Below are 17,505 nucleotides of genomic sequence, written 5' to 3'. Positions count from 1 at the left end.
AACTTTTTGTGTCTGTCTAGTATAAATCTTATATCAACTTTTTGTGTCTGTCTAGTATAAATCTTATATCAACTTTTTGTGTCTGTCTAGTACAAATCTTATATCAACTTTTTGTGTCTGTCTAGTACAAATCTTATATCAACTTTTTGTGTCTGTTTAGTACAAATCTTATATCAACTTTTTGTGTCTGTTTAGTACAAATCTTATATCAACTTTTTGTGTCTGTCTAGTATAAATCTTATATCAACTTTTTGTGTCTGTTTAGTACAAATCTTATATCAACTTTTTGTGTCTGTCTAGTACAAATCTTATATCAACTTTTTGTGTCTGTTTAGTACAAATCTTATATCAACTTTTTGTGTCTGTTTAGTACAAATCTTATATCAACTTTTTGTGTCTGTCTAGTATAAATCTTATATCAACTTTTTGTGTCTGTTTAGTACAAATCTTATATCAACTTTTTGTGTCTGTTTAGTACAAATCTTATATCAACTTTTTGTGTCTGTCTAGTACAAATCTTATATCAACTTTTTGTGTCTGTTTAGTACAAATCTTATATCAACTTTTTGTGTCTGTTTAGTACAAATCTTATATCAACTTTTTGTGTCTGTCTAGTACAAATCTTATATCAACTTTTTGTGTCTGTTTAGTACAAATCTTATATCAACTTTTTGTGTCTGTTTAGTACAAATCTTATATCAACTTTTTGTGTCTGTCTAGTATAAATCTTATATCAACTTTTTGTGTCTGTTTAGTACAAATCTTATATCAACTTTTTGTGTCTGTTTAGTACAAATCTTATATCAACTTTTTGTGTCTGTCTAGTACAAATCTTATATCAACTTTTTGTGTCTGTTTAGTACAAATCTTATATCAACTTTTTGTGTCTGTTTAGTACAAATCTTATATCAACTTTTTGTGTCTGTCTAGTACAAATCTTATATCAACTTTTTGTGTCTGTTTAGTACAAATCTTATATCAACTTTTTGTGTCTGTTTAGTACAAATCTTATATCAACTTTTTGTGTCTGTCTAGTACAAATCTTATATCAACTTTTTGTGTCTGTTTAGTACAAATCTTATATCAACTTTTTGTGTCTGTTTAGTACAAATCTTATATCAACTTTTTGTGTCTGTCTAGTACAAATCTTATATCAACTTTTTGTGTCTGTTTAGTACAAATCTTATATCAACTTTTTGTGTCTGTTTAGTACAAATCTTATATCAACTTTTTGTGTCTGTCTAGTACAAATCTTATATCAACTTTTTGTGTCTGTTTAGTACAAATCTTATATCAACTTTTTGTGTCTGTTTAGTACAAATCTTATATCAACTTTTTGTGTCTGTCTAGTACAAATCTTATATCAACTTTTTGTGTCTGTTTAGTACAAATCTTATATCAACTTTTTGTGTCTGTTTAGTACAAATCTTATATCAACTTTTTGTGTCTGTCTAGTACAAATCTTATATCAACTTTTTGTGTCTCTCTGGTATAAATTTGTTACACGTTATTTTCCCCACTTCCCATTATTGAATCGAGTTGAAATTGTGTGTAATCATTTAATGTTCCTAACATAATATTGTATCACTTCTGCTCCCGAGCCACGCTGGTGGTGCGCATCAGAGCACCACTCAACACTAGTAGTTGAAGACATGTTTAGACTAGGAAGAATGACTGTTGTGGATCCGGCTGGAGTTATGGGAGTCTGAACAGTCTGGGGCTAAGTGCTGTCCTGTGTGATATTAGTGAGCTGTTCGGAAGACCTGGAGTGACACTGGGAAGTGTGTCGGCGGTCTGTTCTAGTATTAAGTAGGACTCTTAGAACTTAAGACATTACTCCCTGTGACTTGATAGCGGAAGTCTAAGTCTAACTATTTGTTGATAGCTTAAAATAAATGCATCGTCTATTATTACCTCCTGACTTTCGTTGAGTTGTCTGCCTTAGATCTACAACAATATGAAGCAATGAAAAAATAAAGCAATTAATTAATCATTGTTAACTAATTTATTTATTGTGATACTGATTAAGGGAAATAAAGCTTACAGTATTGATAAATATATGGCAATAAACACACATGCTTTGTTGTTGTTTTATTTCAAAGATTTGTTTTATATCTAGCTTGTTTTATACCAAACTTTTTATAGTTTCACATATAAGATGATTCTCGCTATGGGTCGGGTGAACTAGCGATCTGTTGTGTAATGGAGTGTGAGTGTGTGTGTGTGTGTACCTATGGTAACGGTGAGAAGCGAATGGTTGGTGATAATGCAGCAGTGTAAATGATGCAAGTTAAGAGGCAGTGTCGTCAGCTTTCTTGGCCTGGCCGGACGACTCGAGAATGCCCGAGTGAAAAGACGTGTTTTTTGTAGTAAGTTAGATTTTAGTCAAAATACCATTCTATATTATTGCTAAAGTATCGTTCACAAAGAAGTCATTCCAAGATTTACAAGATAAAATATAATACGGTTTATAATATAATCGGTTTAGTTTTCTACCAGCAGTTTGGTGCTACAAGTCAACAACCATTAACAACATGTGAGGTTCTTCTTCTTCATCGTTCTCATTGTTATGCTGGAGCGTTTAGATGACAAAACCAATACATGAGATGAACTGCGCAGTGGTTTCCAAATCAGGGAGCTCTCCATATAGTTTTCTTTCTAATGGGGGTGTTTTGGGGCAGTGTCTTATACGGGCCTCTTGGTAAAGAGAGCAGTTTTGGAGGACGTGGTCGGCATTCTCTGGTGATACTCCACATGGGCAGATATCACTGGTTCCAATTTTGAGCTTCCAGTACATGTGTTGTCGCATTCTATTGTGTCCTGAGTCGAAAGATTAGACGTTTATTGGCCTCTTTAGTCACACAAAAAGTTGCAAAGGGAAAAGATGGTCTCTCGAGGAGTACAATGCCACAGACGTTTCCGATATTTCTTCAAAATTGATAATTATTTTATATCCTAGCCCACACCTCTCAAGGGACGACGGGGATGGCGGGGGACAGGGTTTGAACCTTGGATCATCAAGTTAGCATGCCAAATCGCAATCCGCACAATAATGCAGATTACTTGATGAGATAAACAAACGTCATTTGGTTCCTTCCCGGCCCAAATCTAGAAATCAAAAGTTGAATCAGGATGACGAGAAGTAAAGAAATAAATTGTCCCTATAAAATAGAAAGAGGTGATACAATCAGATTGGGCGCCCCTTCTTTCTCCAAATCTACTATCGTAAAGTCAGGGGCGTAGCTAGGAATTTTCCATCATTTTGGGAGCCCGGGGGCTTGACCTCTTTTGGGGCACATGCATTTTGCGTAATATTTGATATTTAATGTAAAAAACACTCATTTGGGGGCCTCCCCCCCCCTCTTCTTCCCCCACCCTAGCTACGCCAATGCCTTAAAGTGAAAACAAGAAAAACATTTTTTTTAAATGGCATTACCTCTACAACTTATAGAGCGATTGTCTTTCCCTTGATAAACTAATGAAAGTTAGATTTAAAAAAAAAAACGGGAACATATTTATCTCCCCTTTCCGAGAAAGAGTCCTGGTTAATGGAATGTATAGATCTACTATACTTTATAATATTCCTATGATATCAATAATGCCTTACATTCGGAAATTCCCTATCGCGATGTTCCTTTTAAGAACGCGATAATCCGTTCGAAACCGATGTTGGATCTAGATCTATACCACATATTCTCTAGCCAAATTTAAATGTATTTTTTTTTCTTACTTTGAAAAATTTAACGTTCAAACTTGAGTTTTCCCCATGTGGCCAACGAGCTAGTAATTCTTTTCTTAATGATATACAGCAACTGTTCTATTTCTAGTTTGAGATCCGTATCCAGGTTCCACCCAGACTCTTCCATGAAATGATGACCTGAATAGTGCTATGTGTAAAAGAAAAAAAAAAGCTTTGGGTGTTGTGCTGGTCATAGGGAATCGTCTGCGAAGCAGGCGTGTTTATTGTTTTTTTTTTTGGGTCACGACATTGCGAAGTGAATTGTTCCGTGAAAAGCAGGGCTCGGTCTGTCTTTTTCAAAAAAGTTCCCAGCATGTCATATTCACAGAAATTTTCTTTTAACTACTGTCCTAAAATATACTGCAATGAATGCAGGGAATAGTTTATACAGATTTAGAAGCATCCGACCACTTGATAAAAACGTATTAAGTTAGTTTAAAAAAAACAGCACTTAACATGTCAAACACATTGTCCCACACAATTTATCTCTAATTACACATCGAGGATATTAGAAGTGCGTAGTCCATGGCAGAACAAGCTAGGTGACAAAGTTTTGAAAATATAAATAGAATGAGTAGAATGATTAGTTACTTTTATATAAGACTTACGGGATCTGTACTGTGAGAGCAACCAAAAGTATTCAACTTCATTCCTTGAGACCAGGGGTTCTAAGCCTGTGGATCGCCACCCCCTTGGGGGTCGATTGACGATTTGCCAGGTGTCGCCTAAGACCATCGATAAATGGATTGTTTTTTTTTTTGTCAGTTCTTCTATTGCTGTGCAAATGTGGGTGGGTGTGGTCGCGGAAGAGTGGGGGGGGTTGTAAAAAGAGGTCGCCGAGCTTAAAAGGTTGAGAACCGCTGCCTTGAGACAATCGCAAAACGTACCTTATCTTATAAAAATTACAGACGTTTTTAATAAACAGAATATAATTACGTCCTACGCATTTCATGTGTCGATCTAGTCATGCTTGTTTATCAGTGACTTAAACTCTGCAAGTCGTGGGTCTTCCTGTCTGATTCAGGCAACTCTATCCATTCTCTAATGGCACTAGTGGAAGAGGAACACTTGTACGAATTTGTCTTAGCATATGGAATAGAAAATGTATCTTTGTATCTTTCTAAATATGTTATTAGGTTGTGTTTTGTATTTTAAAGTAAGTTGGACCGATAGGGCATAACACATGACCTGTCGACCGTCTTTATGGCTGCCTGGTCTTGCGGTTTGCGCGCTGGACTGTCGTTCGGACTTATCAATGGTCCCGGGTTCAAACCCAGCTTTCTCCCCTTCCCCCGTCGTCCTGCGGGAGGTTTGGACTAGGAAGTAAATTATCTTCAACTCTGAAGGAACATCCGAAACATGTAAAAGCATTTTACAAACAGGTAAATCATACTAAATCTAATCGTTGAAAAATTTAATATAGCTCGAGATATGGTAAATTTAATAACCATTTACAAAACATAAAACCATTCTGTAAATTTGGTCTTAACTAGAGTCTCGTATGTGGCATAAATATCCATTCATTAGTGTGTCCTTCCCCATCGTTTTTCTCTGCCTCTTCTTTTTTCCTGTCTCTATTCCCTGCAGGAAAGTCCTTACGTTTAAGGTTTACGACCTGGGTCATCGCTTTTCCACTATCATCTAAATCTTCCATCGGATGTGGTAAGTGGAATGTTAGCTCAGAATCATCCTAGTATTTAGTATGAGAGAGCAGTGTACAAAGGTTGAGAATATGCGTATGTATTCCAAGTAGCCAAGTGATCACTGGTACTACACATACTCAGGCAGGGGCGGACTGGCTATATGGGCGGACTGGCTATATGGACTGGCTATATGGGCGGACTGGCTATATGGGCGGACTGGCTATATGGACTGGCTATATGGGCGGACTGGCTATATGGGCGTTCGGGTAAATGCCCGGTGGGCCGGTACCCAAATGGGCCGGTATTACCATAACAATAATCTTTTTGTTTTAAATTACGTCTGTAGTTTATAAGACAAGAGCCTCATTGATGTCTCTAAGGCACGTATTAAACAACTGTATGCATGTGTACAGCTTTCGATACATTATCTAAATAAATAGAATCTAGAATTGTGTGCCCATCGTATAATATACAATTTATGGGCTGGATGGTATAGAAATGCCTGGGCCGATCTTGACACCCAGTCCGCCCCTGTACTCAGGTCTGGGTTTAAGAGAAGCCAGACGGGGCTACACAAAGGAGATACAAATATATCCAATATTCGATGGGTCAGAAACTTTTATGTTGTTCTTTTCATGACATTTTCTTTCTCATTTTTTGCGGTTGGCAAAAAATGTCGTGATTAAGAAATGTCCGCTTGCAACATGCTCGGAATAAGTAAATACAGCTCTGCCTAACAAGGGCCCTAACCCTTAACACACTCAAAAATATGCTCGTTTAAAACTAAAATATGTATATTAAATATTGTTTAAAAGGAAGCTTCCCTTTCAGACCTTGCGATCTATTGGGCAGATGATGTTAAGGTCATGTGTTTCTATGGCCAACGGTTAACGAGCAGGGTGTCATGTGGCTAGCACAACGATCAGCCGCCTTTACTTTCCCTAACAAAAGTCAGGTACCCATTAGAGCTGGGTGGACTCAGGGGCGCCCTAAAAATCCCGAAATTCAAAATCCTTTTGTAAAAGGAATGTGAGATTAAATTTACAAGAGCTCTATATGTTATTATTATTATTATATTATGAGTGAGTATGGTGCGAATGTATATTTTTGAATCAATAGTTATAATGTTTTTTGTTTGGTGTAATGTACAAATTGTAAGACAAATTTCCATATGGACAATAAAGATTATTATCATTGTAACCTCTTTATTCTAAAATATAACATGCTGTTAGATATAACCATTCATAAGTGGAACTTTATTAAATCTTTCCAAAAAAAATGTAGGGGCTAGCCCTGGAGCACCCACATATTTAAATCCGGCCCTGCACATACTTAAGAAAGCTTATAGCTCTGTAACACAATTTAATGCTGGTGTAACACTTGAGACTGTTGACATCGGTATTGGGAAAAATGAACAGGCTGAGACCAGGCAGTAAACAGCTTCCTGGTAACAGAAGTGAGTCTTAAAAACACTTGTGAGCTGTACTGATACATACATAGATACACACACTGGTAAACTTCTACAATAAAGGACTCAAAATGACTTTCCTTTTAACATTTATAATGTTATTGAATGTCATGGTAAATATGAAAGAATTAATTTTTTTTTTATTTTGTGTTTTTTTTTTATTTTGGTTTCAATTAAATGTCGTGAGTTTAATTTTAAGTATCTAAATGTGTATTCTGCCTATCTAAATGTGTATTATGCCTATCTAAATGTGTATTATACCTATCTAAATGTGTATTCTGCCAATCTAAATGTGTATTATACCTATCTAAATGTGTATTATACCTATCTAAATGTGTATTATACCTATCTAAATGTGTATTCTGCCAATCTAAATGTGTATTATACCTATCTAAATGTGTATTATGCCTATCTAAATGTGTATTATGCCTATCTAAATGTGTATTATACCTATCTAAATGTGTATTCTGCCAATCTAAATGTGTATTATACCTATCTAAATGTGTATTCTGCCTATCTAAATGTGTATTATGCCTATCTAAATGTGTATTATACCTATCTAAATGTGTATTCTGCCAATCTAAATGTGTATTCTGCCTTTCTAAATGTGTATTCTGCCTATCTGCGTGTCTTTCAAATTAAAGTTCCCCTTAGAGACCTTGCGATCTAAAGGGCAGATGATGTAAAGTTCATCTGTTTCTTTTACCGGGGGTTAACAAGGGTGTCATGTGGCCAGCACAACGACCGACCGCTTTAACTTTCCTCAACTAATGTCAGGTAACCATTTGAGTTGTATGGACTCAGGGGCGACCTAAAAATCCCGAAATTCAAAATCCCAATCTACACCGAGATTCGAGCCTACGACCCCTCGTTGCCAAGTTAAGCTATTTACCCCTCAGCCACCAATCCCGCATCTGTATGTATTTTTTTTATTCTTTCTTTTTTTATGTTGTACCTCACAGCCTTAAAAAAAAAGTTTAGGACCTGATACTAAGGCAATGGCTTCACGTGAGTAGGCCTACGTTGACCCTTTTGCGACCTGCATATTTTGCCATTACTAACGCGGACAAGCTTTGTCTGGTACCAGTACCAAAGAAAACAAAAATAGATAGCTTAAATGGTTTCCGCCCAGCAGCACTAAGACCTATAGTTATATAGGCGCAACAGTTTAGATGAAGCGTTGCCTTGCCAACAAGTTATTCCATATGTTAGCAGATTTTGCATTGTCGCACAGTAAAAAATATTTAAGATTTTCGTATGTAGGTTAAAGGTTGTCAATAACGATTCCCAGATATTTGTACAAGTTCACTTCTATCGGTATATTGTTTATCTGCAGTTCATGTATCGAACTTCGATAGGTACTGAGTTTCGTCTCCTGAAATAAAAATGAAATGTTTAGAAAAATATTTGCTTAAACAGCTTGTAGCAAAAGTCAATAACAGCCTAGACCCTCACCAATTTGCATATAAAGCAGCTAGGGGAACTGAGGATGCAATTCAATTGCTTTTGGACCAGCTTTATAAGCATTTCGATATACCCAAAACATATGCACGAGTGCTCATCGTAGATTTCTCCTCGGCTTTCATTACCATACGGTCAAATCTAATGACCAACAAACTGAAATAGTCCATACGAGCAAGTATGGGTTCTAAATTTTTTAGCATAACCTCCCGAGTATGTTTAAGTTGACAACACCAAATCGTCAGTTCGAGTAGGCTACTATGTACGGGTGCTCCACAAGGTTGTGTACCTTCTCCAGTACTGTACACTCTTTACGCTTATGATATAAGCATCTTTGAGTCAGTTTTAAATTCGCTGATGATACTGCCATAGCCGGTCTTTTTATTTCTGGAGACGAAACTCAGTACCTATCGAAGTTCGATACATGAACTACAGATAAACAATATACCGATAGAAGTGAACTTGTACAAATATCTGGGTGTCATTGTTGACAACAAGCTTTTGTGGGAAGACTACCTTGAAACTTTATAGCTTTAACCTACATACGAAAATCTTAGATATTTTTACTGTGCCACAATGCAAAATCTGCTAACATATGGAATAACTTGTTGGCAAAGCAACGCTTCATCTAAACTGTTGCGCCGCTTATTAAAAGTGCATCAAAAACCACACGCACAACATTACCATATTTAAACGAACTCTTTGAATAAAAATGTCTCATCGAAAATCGGACAAATCTTGAAAGACAACAGCCACCTGCTCCATCAGAACTATGTCAAGTCGTCGCAAAGTGGGCGACTTCTGTCAATCAAGACTAGAACAGAGCGGTACAAAAAAACGCGTTCGTTCCTGACTAGGTCAAACCGAGTCCAATCATTATAGAAGGCCTCAACACCGACCTGCAACGTCACAGCCCGTGGGGAGTTGTGACCAATAGCTCGTTGCCACTTCGTGCAGACCTATATATATATAGTCATTGGTAAATATGCATGACTAAATGCATGACGCGTAAGACGTAATCATCTTCTTTTTTGATGTAACGTCTGTATTATATAAGATAAGATATATATATATATATATATATATATATATATATATATATATATATATATATATAGATATAGATATAGATATAGATATAGATATAGATATAGATATAGATATAGATAGATATATATAACTTAGATTTGAAATCTAATAGACACAAATAACTATTGTTCTTTATGTAAAAATGTGTTTGAACACAAACACACATAAAAAAACATAGATATGTACCATTCTTTTTAAATATATTGTAAAGTGAACATAAATAATGTGGCTAAAACCTTTTTGCGCCAAAATATCCCGCGCTAAAACAGCCGCACCAAAACGACCGCTAACATCTACTAAGAACACAACTATTTTTATATCTAACAGATTTTGGTGTCACAAGGTAAGGTTTGCACACCACCAGTGACTTCATTAACCCCTTACTCTGGCTTGTGTCAGACAGACGTCCAGTGTATCACCAGGCAATGCATCAACAAACGTTGCCACTGCAGCGGTAACTTCCACTTTGACCACTGCACTGCCAGGTGTTTGCCAAGTAAGAAATTCACTTTTTAAAATAAACTAGCTATAGCAGCTATCCAGTAACTCTGACGTTTGACTCTACAATCTGCCCCTGCGTCCACATTTATTGTACGTGTGACATTTAGAGCGTATCTTATTATATCGGTAGTATGATAATTGCAAACTTAAATAGACCGCCAGCTTTGTCTGCACAAAATGAGAGAAAATATGTAGCTCGCAACTGGGCTTACGCAGACATGTGAAACACTGCATTCATCCTTAATCTTCGCAATCGAACTCATTACCATAATGATAATTGCAGCACATTTTGGTAACCCTCAAATAACGAAATCCAATAACACAGGCGAAAGGCCAGCAATTTAACCCTTTAAACGCGTGTGGTAGATTAGCCTCTAGACATCAGAATTGTTATTCCATTTTGTATGCACTCATAGTAAAACAGCTCAGCACTTTAAGGTTTAAGTTAGTACACGCTGATAGCGAATGTCGAATAAGAAGTTAACTCATGACGAAGATGCTGCGGATGAAGGTCTGAATGTGTGTATAAACTATTTTTACTTATATAGGTTAGTTGGAATGTATGCTCGAATGACCGGAAGTGTGTTCGTTTTAGACAAGGACAGAAGCCAGTGTGTGATATATGCTATCAAGATTACTTAAGTTTTATACTCGTTTTGAACGACTTATTTAGTGTTTTGTAATTACAGCTGAACCCAGGGACACCTAGACTCATGTAGTTTCTATAGAGCTAGATAGAATAGAAAACTGTAACAGAAGGGAACCGTCGAGTGTCGTCAAGCTGAATCTCTACGTCCTTATTTCTGCCTCTCTCGAAAGCCGTCAAAAATACTATGCATACATTTCGCTATTCTTCCTAAAATCCTATTCTTGTTTTTACTATTCGCGTCATCGTCTCTAAGTGAAAACTTTTCCCTTTCTACGAAACAAATAACTAATTCCTAATCGTGCCAACAGATATTTTTTGGGGGGTGAAGCAAAAACAGAAACCCTCCAAACGAAATAAAAGACTTTACAAATATAAAAATTGAATACAAACTATTTTCTCACTATATAACTTCATTGAACTAAAATAATTACAAAGATACTTATCATGAAGCTTGAAGCTTATAAACTGAAGGACAAGAGCACGATATAACCTTGTTTCCTATTTTTCGAATATAAACACATCACATTTCTCGAAACTAATGTGTAAGTTTCTGTTTACACATCTTATCAACTAAATTTTGTTTGACATTACATCATTAAAAACTGCTGCAGATTGTCTATCAAAATACGTGAAAACAAATAAATATTTATTAGGCCTACACTTCTGATCCCAGGCTGTTAGAATATCAAAAAGACTCGGGGATGTAGCATATAGGCTAGCAGAATTGCAGGCTATCGAAAGATCAAATGGTTATCTCGCATCTACGTGTCTTCCATGGTCTAACGCTGGAGTGGACCAGTGAAAATAGTTAAAAGTGGACACCGAAAGGACTATAAGCCTTGAAAGTTTTTTTTTAAATTACTGTAACGACTCTCTCTCTCTCTCTCTCTCTCTCTGTGTGTGTGTTTATTCATCTCTCTACATCACTTGGCCACAAGACAATATCAACCCAAAGAACTTGACAACTCATGGCGTTAAATAACGCAACTCTTCAATATCTAATAAATCACAGCCACGTCTTGAATCTGTATTTTGTTTTTTGTTTTTTTTTCTGTCTGGCAAAAAGTTTGTAAATGTTATTTCTCCCACACCCAATCTCGGATCAAGCTAATATTGTACACAATTATTTCTTTTACCTGACAACACAAGAATCAATGAACAAGGTTACAAAGACAGTTTGTGTGGAAACACAAACTTGAAATCGGCCCCCGAAGTGGTCCACCAAGGCAGGCTTCAATATTTTCAGAAAGAACATCCGAATGAAATTATATCAAAGACAAATGAGAGATAAGAATGGAGAAAGAAGGTTGACAGATCTTATGTAGTGCCCCAACGGTCCAGCAGATCAAAGGATAGGTGCAAGTGAATGCAAAGTTAGATGTGAACCTGGCCTAACTAGTTCCTCCTTTCAGACCTTGTGGTCTATAGGGCAGATGATGTAAAGTTCATCTGTCTTTGTGGCCTACGGTTAACGAGGGTGTCATGTAGCCAGCACAACGACCAACCGCCTTTACTTTTCCCCAAGTAATGTCAGTTGCCTATTAGAGCTGGGTGGACTCAGAGGCGCCCAAAGATTCCGAAGTTGAAAATCCCAGTCTTCATCAGGATTCGAACCCGGAACCCCCGGTTCGGAAGCCAAGCGCTTTACCGCTCAGCTATCGCGCCTCTCCTGGCCTAACTGAAGTCTTATGATTGATGTAATTGTTTTGAAAAGGCTCAATCTCTTATTCAGAAAAAAAAAGTAGCCGTTGCATCAGAACTTTGAATGGTCTAAAATATTGATGTCGGATTTTCACTATCTTTTCTAGTTTACGAGATCTAAACGGGACGGACGTACAGACGGACTGACATTTCACACAAAACTAATAGCGTCTTTTCCCCTTTCGGCGGCCGCTAAAAATGAAACAAATAACTAATTAATTATTGGTAATTGATTATTTTGTTTGGTATCTCGAACAAGGGAGTGAAACGTAAAGCCATGAATTCAAATTCAACCCAATTAAGGTAAAAACCGACTTTCTCTCCCACTCCATTCTCTACTGTTCCAGACAGGTGACAGGATCACAGCGTATTGAGAAAGCTAAAAGCTTGAAAAAGTGCTAAACAAAAACAATTAGTAAAAATATTATTAATCGCACAGATTTAGAGTGGTTGGTCTAGATCTATTACAAATTTAATTACACATTTCATTACAGGACTGATCCAAGCAGATACAATTACACTTCGTATGAGCTTTTTTTTCTTATAGAGTATTTTATGTGTTTTTTCTTGTTTAGATTGTGGAACTACTTTATCTCAGACTAAGGGAGTCATTGCTACACCAGATTACTTCCACGGCTCTACGCACTCTTGTGCATGGACTTTCACAGGACGAAGTAGTGATTCGTATGTCGTCTTTACGTAAGCGATTGTTACGAAACATGTATAACTATGATCTGTATAGACCAAAACAAGTTTATATGGGTTATATCTGTTTTCAAAATACTTTATTAAGCTTTTAAATGGCACATCAAGATCTGGATGTCCATAGAATAGGGATACTTTTGTAACTCTGTTGTTCACAGATCACAAAATTGAATCTACAAATAGTTATTTGTGTTATTACTCTCATCAGTCTCAACAACGTTTGTAGAATTACTTTCAGTCTCACTAATGTTAGTAGAATTATTTTCAGTCTCACCAATGTTTGTATAACTACTTTCAGTCTCACCAATGTTTGTATAACTACTTTCAGTCTCACCAATGTTTGTATAACTACTTTCAGTCTCACCAATGTTTGTATAACTACTTTCAGTCTCACCAGTGTTTGTATAACTACTTTCAGTCTCACTAATGTTTGTGTAATTACTTTCAGTCTCACCAATGTTTGTATAATTACTTTCAGTCTCACCAATGTTTGTATAACTACTTTCAGTCTCACCAATGTTTGTGTAATTACTTTCATTCTCACCAATGTTTGTATAACTACTTTCAGTCTCACCAATGTTTGTGTAATTACTTTCAGTCTCACCAATGTTTGTATAACTACTTTCAGTCTCACCAATGTTTGTATAACTACTTTCAGTCTCACCAATGTTTGTATAACTACTTTCAGTCTCACCAATGTTTGTAGAATTACTTTCAGTCTCACCAATGTTTGTATAACTACTTTCAGTCTCACCAATGTTTGTATAACTACTTTCAGTCTCACCAATGTTTGTGTAATTACTTTCAGTCTCACCAGTGTTTGAATAACTACTTTCAGTCTCACCAATGTTTGTATAATTACTTTCAGTCTCACCAGTGTTTGTATAACTACTTTCAGTCTCACCAATGTTTGTATAATTACTTTCAGTCTCACCAATGTTTGTGTAACTACTTTCAGTCTCACCAATGTTTGTATAATTACTTTCAGTCTCACCAGTGTTTGTATAACTACTTTCAGTCTCACCAATGTTTGTGTAACTACTTTCAGTCTCACCAATGTTTGTGTAATTACTTTCAGTCTCACCAATGTTTGTGTAATTACTTTCAGTCTCACCAATGTTTGTGTAATTACTTTCAGTCTCACCAATGTTTGTGTAATTACTTTCAGTCTCACTAATGTTTGTATAACTACTTTCAGTCTCACCAATGTTTGTATAATTACTTTCAGTCTCACCAATGTTTGTGTAATTACTTTCAGTCTCACCAATGTTTGTATAACTACTTTCAGTCTCACCAATGTTTGTATAATTACTTTCAGTCTCACTAATGTTTGTGTAATTACTTTCAGTCTCACCAATGTTTGTATAACTACTTTCAGTCTCACCAATGTTTGTATAACTACTTTCAGTCTCACCAATGTTTGTGTAATTACTTTCAGTCTCACCAATGTTTGTGTAATTACTTTCAGTCTCACCAGTGTTTGTATAACTACTTTCAGTCTCACTAATGTTTGTGTAATTACTTTCAGTCTCACCAATGTTTGTATAACTACTTTCAGTCTCACTAATGTTTGTGTAATTACTTTCAGTCTCACCAGTGTTTGTATAACTACTTTCAGTCTCACCAATGTTTGTATAACTACTTTCAGTCTCACCAATGTTTGTATAACTACTTTCAGTCTCACCAATGTTTGTATAATTACTTTCAGTCTCACCAATGTTTGTATAACTACTTTCAGTCTCACCAATGTTTGTGTAACTACTTTCAGTCTCACCAATGTTTGTGTAATTACTTTCAGTCTCACCAATGTTTGTATAACTACTTTCAGTCTCACCAATGTTTGTATAATTACTTTCAGTCTCACCAATGTTTGTATAACTACTTTCAGTCTCACCAATGTTTGTGTAATTACTTTCAGTCTCACCAATGTTTGTGTAACTACTTTCAGTCTCACCAATGTTTGTATAATTACTTTCAGTCTCACTAATGTTTGTATAACTACTTTCAGTCTCACCAATGTTTGTATAATTACTTTCAGTCTCACAAATGTTTGTATAACTACTTTCAGTCTCACCAATGTTTGTATAATTACTTTCAGTCTCACAAATGTTTGTATAACTACTTTCAGTCTCACCAATGTTTCTAGAATTACTTTCAGTCTCACCAATGTTTGTATAACTACTTTCAGTCTCACCAATGTTTGTAGAATTACTTTCAGTCTCACCAATGTTTGTATAACTACTTTCAGTCTCACCAATGTTTGTATAATTACTTTCAGTCTCACAAATGTTTGTATAACTACTTTCAGTCTCACCAATGTTTGTATAATTACTTTCAGTCTCACTAATGTTTGTATAACTACTTTCAGTCTCACCAATGTTTGTATAATTACTTTCAGTTTCACAAATGTTTGTATAACTACTTTCAGTCTCACCAATGTTTGTATAATTACTTTCAGTCTCACAAATGTTTGTATAACTACTTTCAGTCTCACCAATGTTTCTAGAATTACTTTCAGTCTCACCAATGTTTGTATAACTACTTTCAGTCTCACCAATGTTTGTAGAATTACTTTCAGTCTCACCAATGTTTGTATAACTACTTTCAGTCTCACCAATGTTTGTATAATTACTTTCAGTCTCACAAATGTTTTTATAACTACTTTCAGTCTCACCAATGTTTGTATAACTACTTTCAGTCTCACCAGTGTTTGTATAACTACTTTCAGTCTCACCAATGTTTGTGTAACTACTTTCAGTCTCACCAATGTTTGTATAATTACTTTCAGTCTCACCAATGTTTGTATAATTACTTTCAGTCTCACCAATGTTTGTGTAATTACTTTCAGTCTCACCAATGTTTGTATAATTACTTTCAGTCTCACCAATGTTTGTATAACTACTTTCAGTCTCACCAATGTTTGTATAACTACTTTCAGTCTCACCAATGTTTGTATAACTACTTTCAGTCTCACCAATGTTTGTAGAATTACTTTCAGTCTCACCAATGTTTGTAGAAATACTTTCAGTCTCACCAATGTTTGTATAACTACTTTCAGTCTCACCAATGTTTGTATAACTACTTTCAGTCTCACCAGTGTTTGTATAACTACTTTCAGTCTCACTAATGTTTGTGTAATTACTTTCAGTCTCACCAGTGTTTGTATAACTACTTTCAGTCTCACCAATGTTTGTATAATTTTTTTCAGTCTCACCAGTGTTTGTATAACTACTTTCAGTCTCACCAATGTTTGTATAATTACTTTCAGTCTCACCAATGTTTGTGTAACTACTTTCAGTCTCACCAATGTTTGTGTAATTACTTTCAGTCTCACCAATGTTTGTATAACTACTTTCAGTCTCACCAATGTTTGTATAACTACTTTCAGTCTCACCAATGTTTGTGTAACTACTTTCAGTCTCACCAATGTTTGTATAACTACTTTCAGTCTCACCAATGTTTGTATAACTACTTTCAGTCTCACCAGTGTTTGTATAACTACTTTCAGTCTCACCAATGTTTGTGTAATTACTTTCAGTCTCACCAATGTTTGTGTAATTACTTTCAGTCTCACCAGTGTTTGTATAACTACTTTCAGTCTCACCAATGTTTGTATAACTACTTTCAGTCTCACAAGTGTTTGTATAACTACTTTCAGTCTCACCAATGTTTGTATAACTACTTTCAGTCACACCAATGTTTGTGTAATTACTTTCAGTCTCACCAGTGTTTGTATAACTACTTTCAGTCTCACCAATGTTTGTGTAATTACTTTCAGTCTCACCAATGTTTGTATAATTACTTTCAGTCTCACCAATGTTTGTGTAATTACTTTCAGTCTCACCAATGTTTGTGTAATTACTTTCAGTCTCACCAATGTTTGTGTAATTACTTTCAGTCTCACCAATGTTTGTGTAATTACTTTCAGTCTCACCAACGTTTGTATAATTACTTTCAGTCTCACCAATGTTTGTATAACTACTTTCTGTCTCACCAGTGTTTGTATAACTACTTTCAGTCTCACCAATGTTTGTGTAATTACTTTCAGTCTCACCAATGTTTGTGTAACTACTTTCAGTCTCACCAATGTTTGTATAATTACTTTCAGTCTCACTAATGTTTGTATAACTACTTTCAGTCTCACCAATGTTTGTATAATTACTTTCAGTCTCACCAATGTTTGTATAACTACTTTCAGTCTCACCAATGTTTGTATAATTACTTTCAGTCTCACAAATGTTTGTATAACTACTTTCAGTCTCACCAATGTTTTTAGAATTACTTTCAGTCTCACAAATGTTTGTATAATTACTTTCAGTCTCACCAATGTTTGTATAACTACTTTCAGTCTCACCAATGTTTGTATAATTACTTTCAGTCTCACTAATGTTTGTATAACTACTTTCAGTCTCACCAATGTTTGTATAATTACTTTCAGTCTCACTAATGTTTGTATAACTACTTTCAGTCTCACCAATGTTTGTATAATTACTTTCAGTCTCACAAATGTTTGTATAACTACTTTCAGTCTCACCAATGTTTGTATAAC

The 17,505-nt window shown here is 35.5% G+C and overlaps 1 protein-coding gene across 1 annotated transcript; it reads left to right on the top strand.

Moving 5' to 3' along the window:
- The first annotated feature begins 6,792 nt into the window (after positions 1 to 6,792).
- Positions 6,793 to 13,127, top strand: LOC129926665 (uncharacterized). Its single transcript, XM_056032122.1, has 4 exons — positions 6,793 to 6,963; positions 9,728 to 9,896; positions 12,827 to 12,950; positions 13,115 to 13,127. Exons 1-4 carry the CDS (start codon positions 6,922 to 6,924, stop codon positions 13,125 to 13,127), a joined length of 348 nt encoding a protein of 115 aa, XP_055888097.1. The 5' UTR covers positions 6,793 to 6,921.
- Positions 13,128 to 17,505: the final 4,378 nt, after the last annotated feature.

The sequence above is a fragment of the Biomphalaria glabrata genome, chromosome 6 (assembly GCF_947242115.1).
Source record: "Biomphalaria glabrata chromosome 6, xgBioGlab47.1, whole genome shotgun sequence".
NCBI lineage: Eukaryota > Metazoa > Mollusca > Gastropoda > Planorbidae > Biomphalaria > Biomphalaria glabrata.
This window is presented reverse-complemented; position numbering and strand designations above follow the sequence as displayed.

What these genes read in the sequence shown, in the direction of transcription:
- LOC129926665 (XM_056032122.1), top strand. Translation starts at nt 6,922, where the DNA reads ATGACTTTCCTTTTAACATTTATAATGTTATTGAATGTCATG. An exon ending in TAATGTTATTGAATGTCATG is followed by an intron (nt 6,964 to 9,727) that starts GTAAATATGAAA and finishes TATATCTAACAG; the next exon opens with ATTTTGGTGTCACAAGGTAA. An exon ending in CACTGCCAGGTGTTTGCCAA is followed by an intron (nt 9,897 to 12,826) that starts GTAAGAAATTCA and finishes TTTCTTGTTTAG; the next exon opens with ATTGTGGAACTACTTTATCT.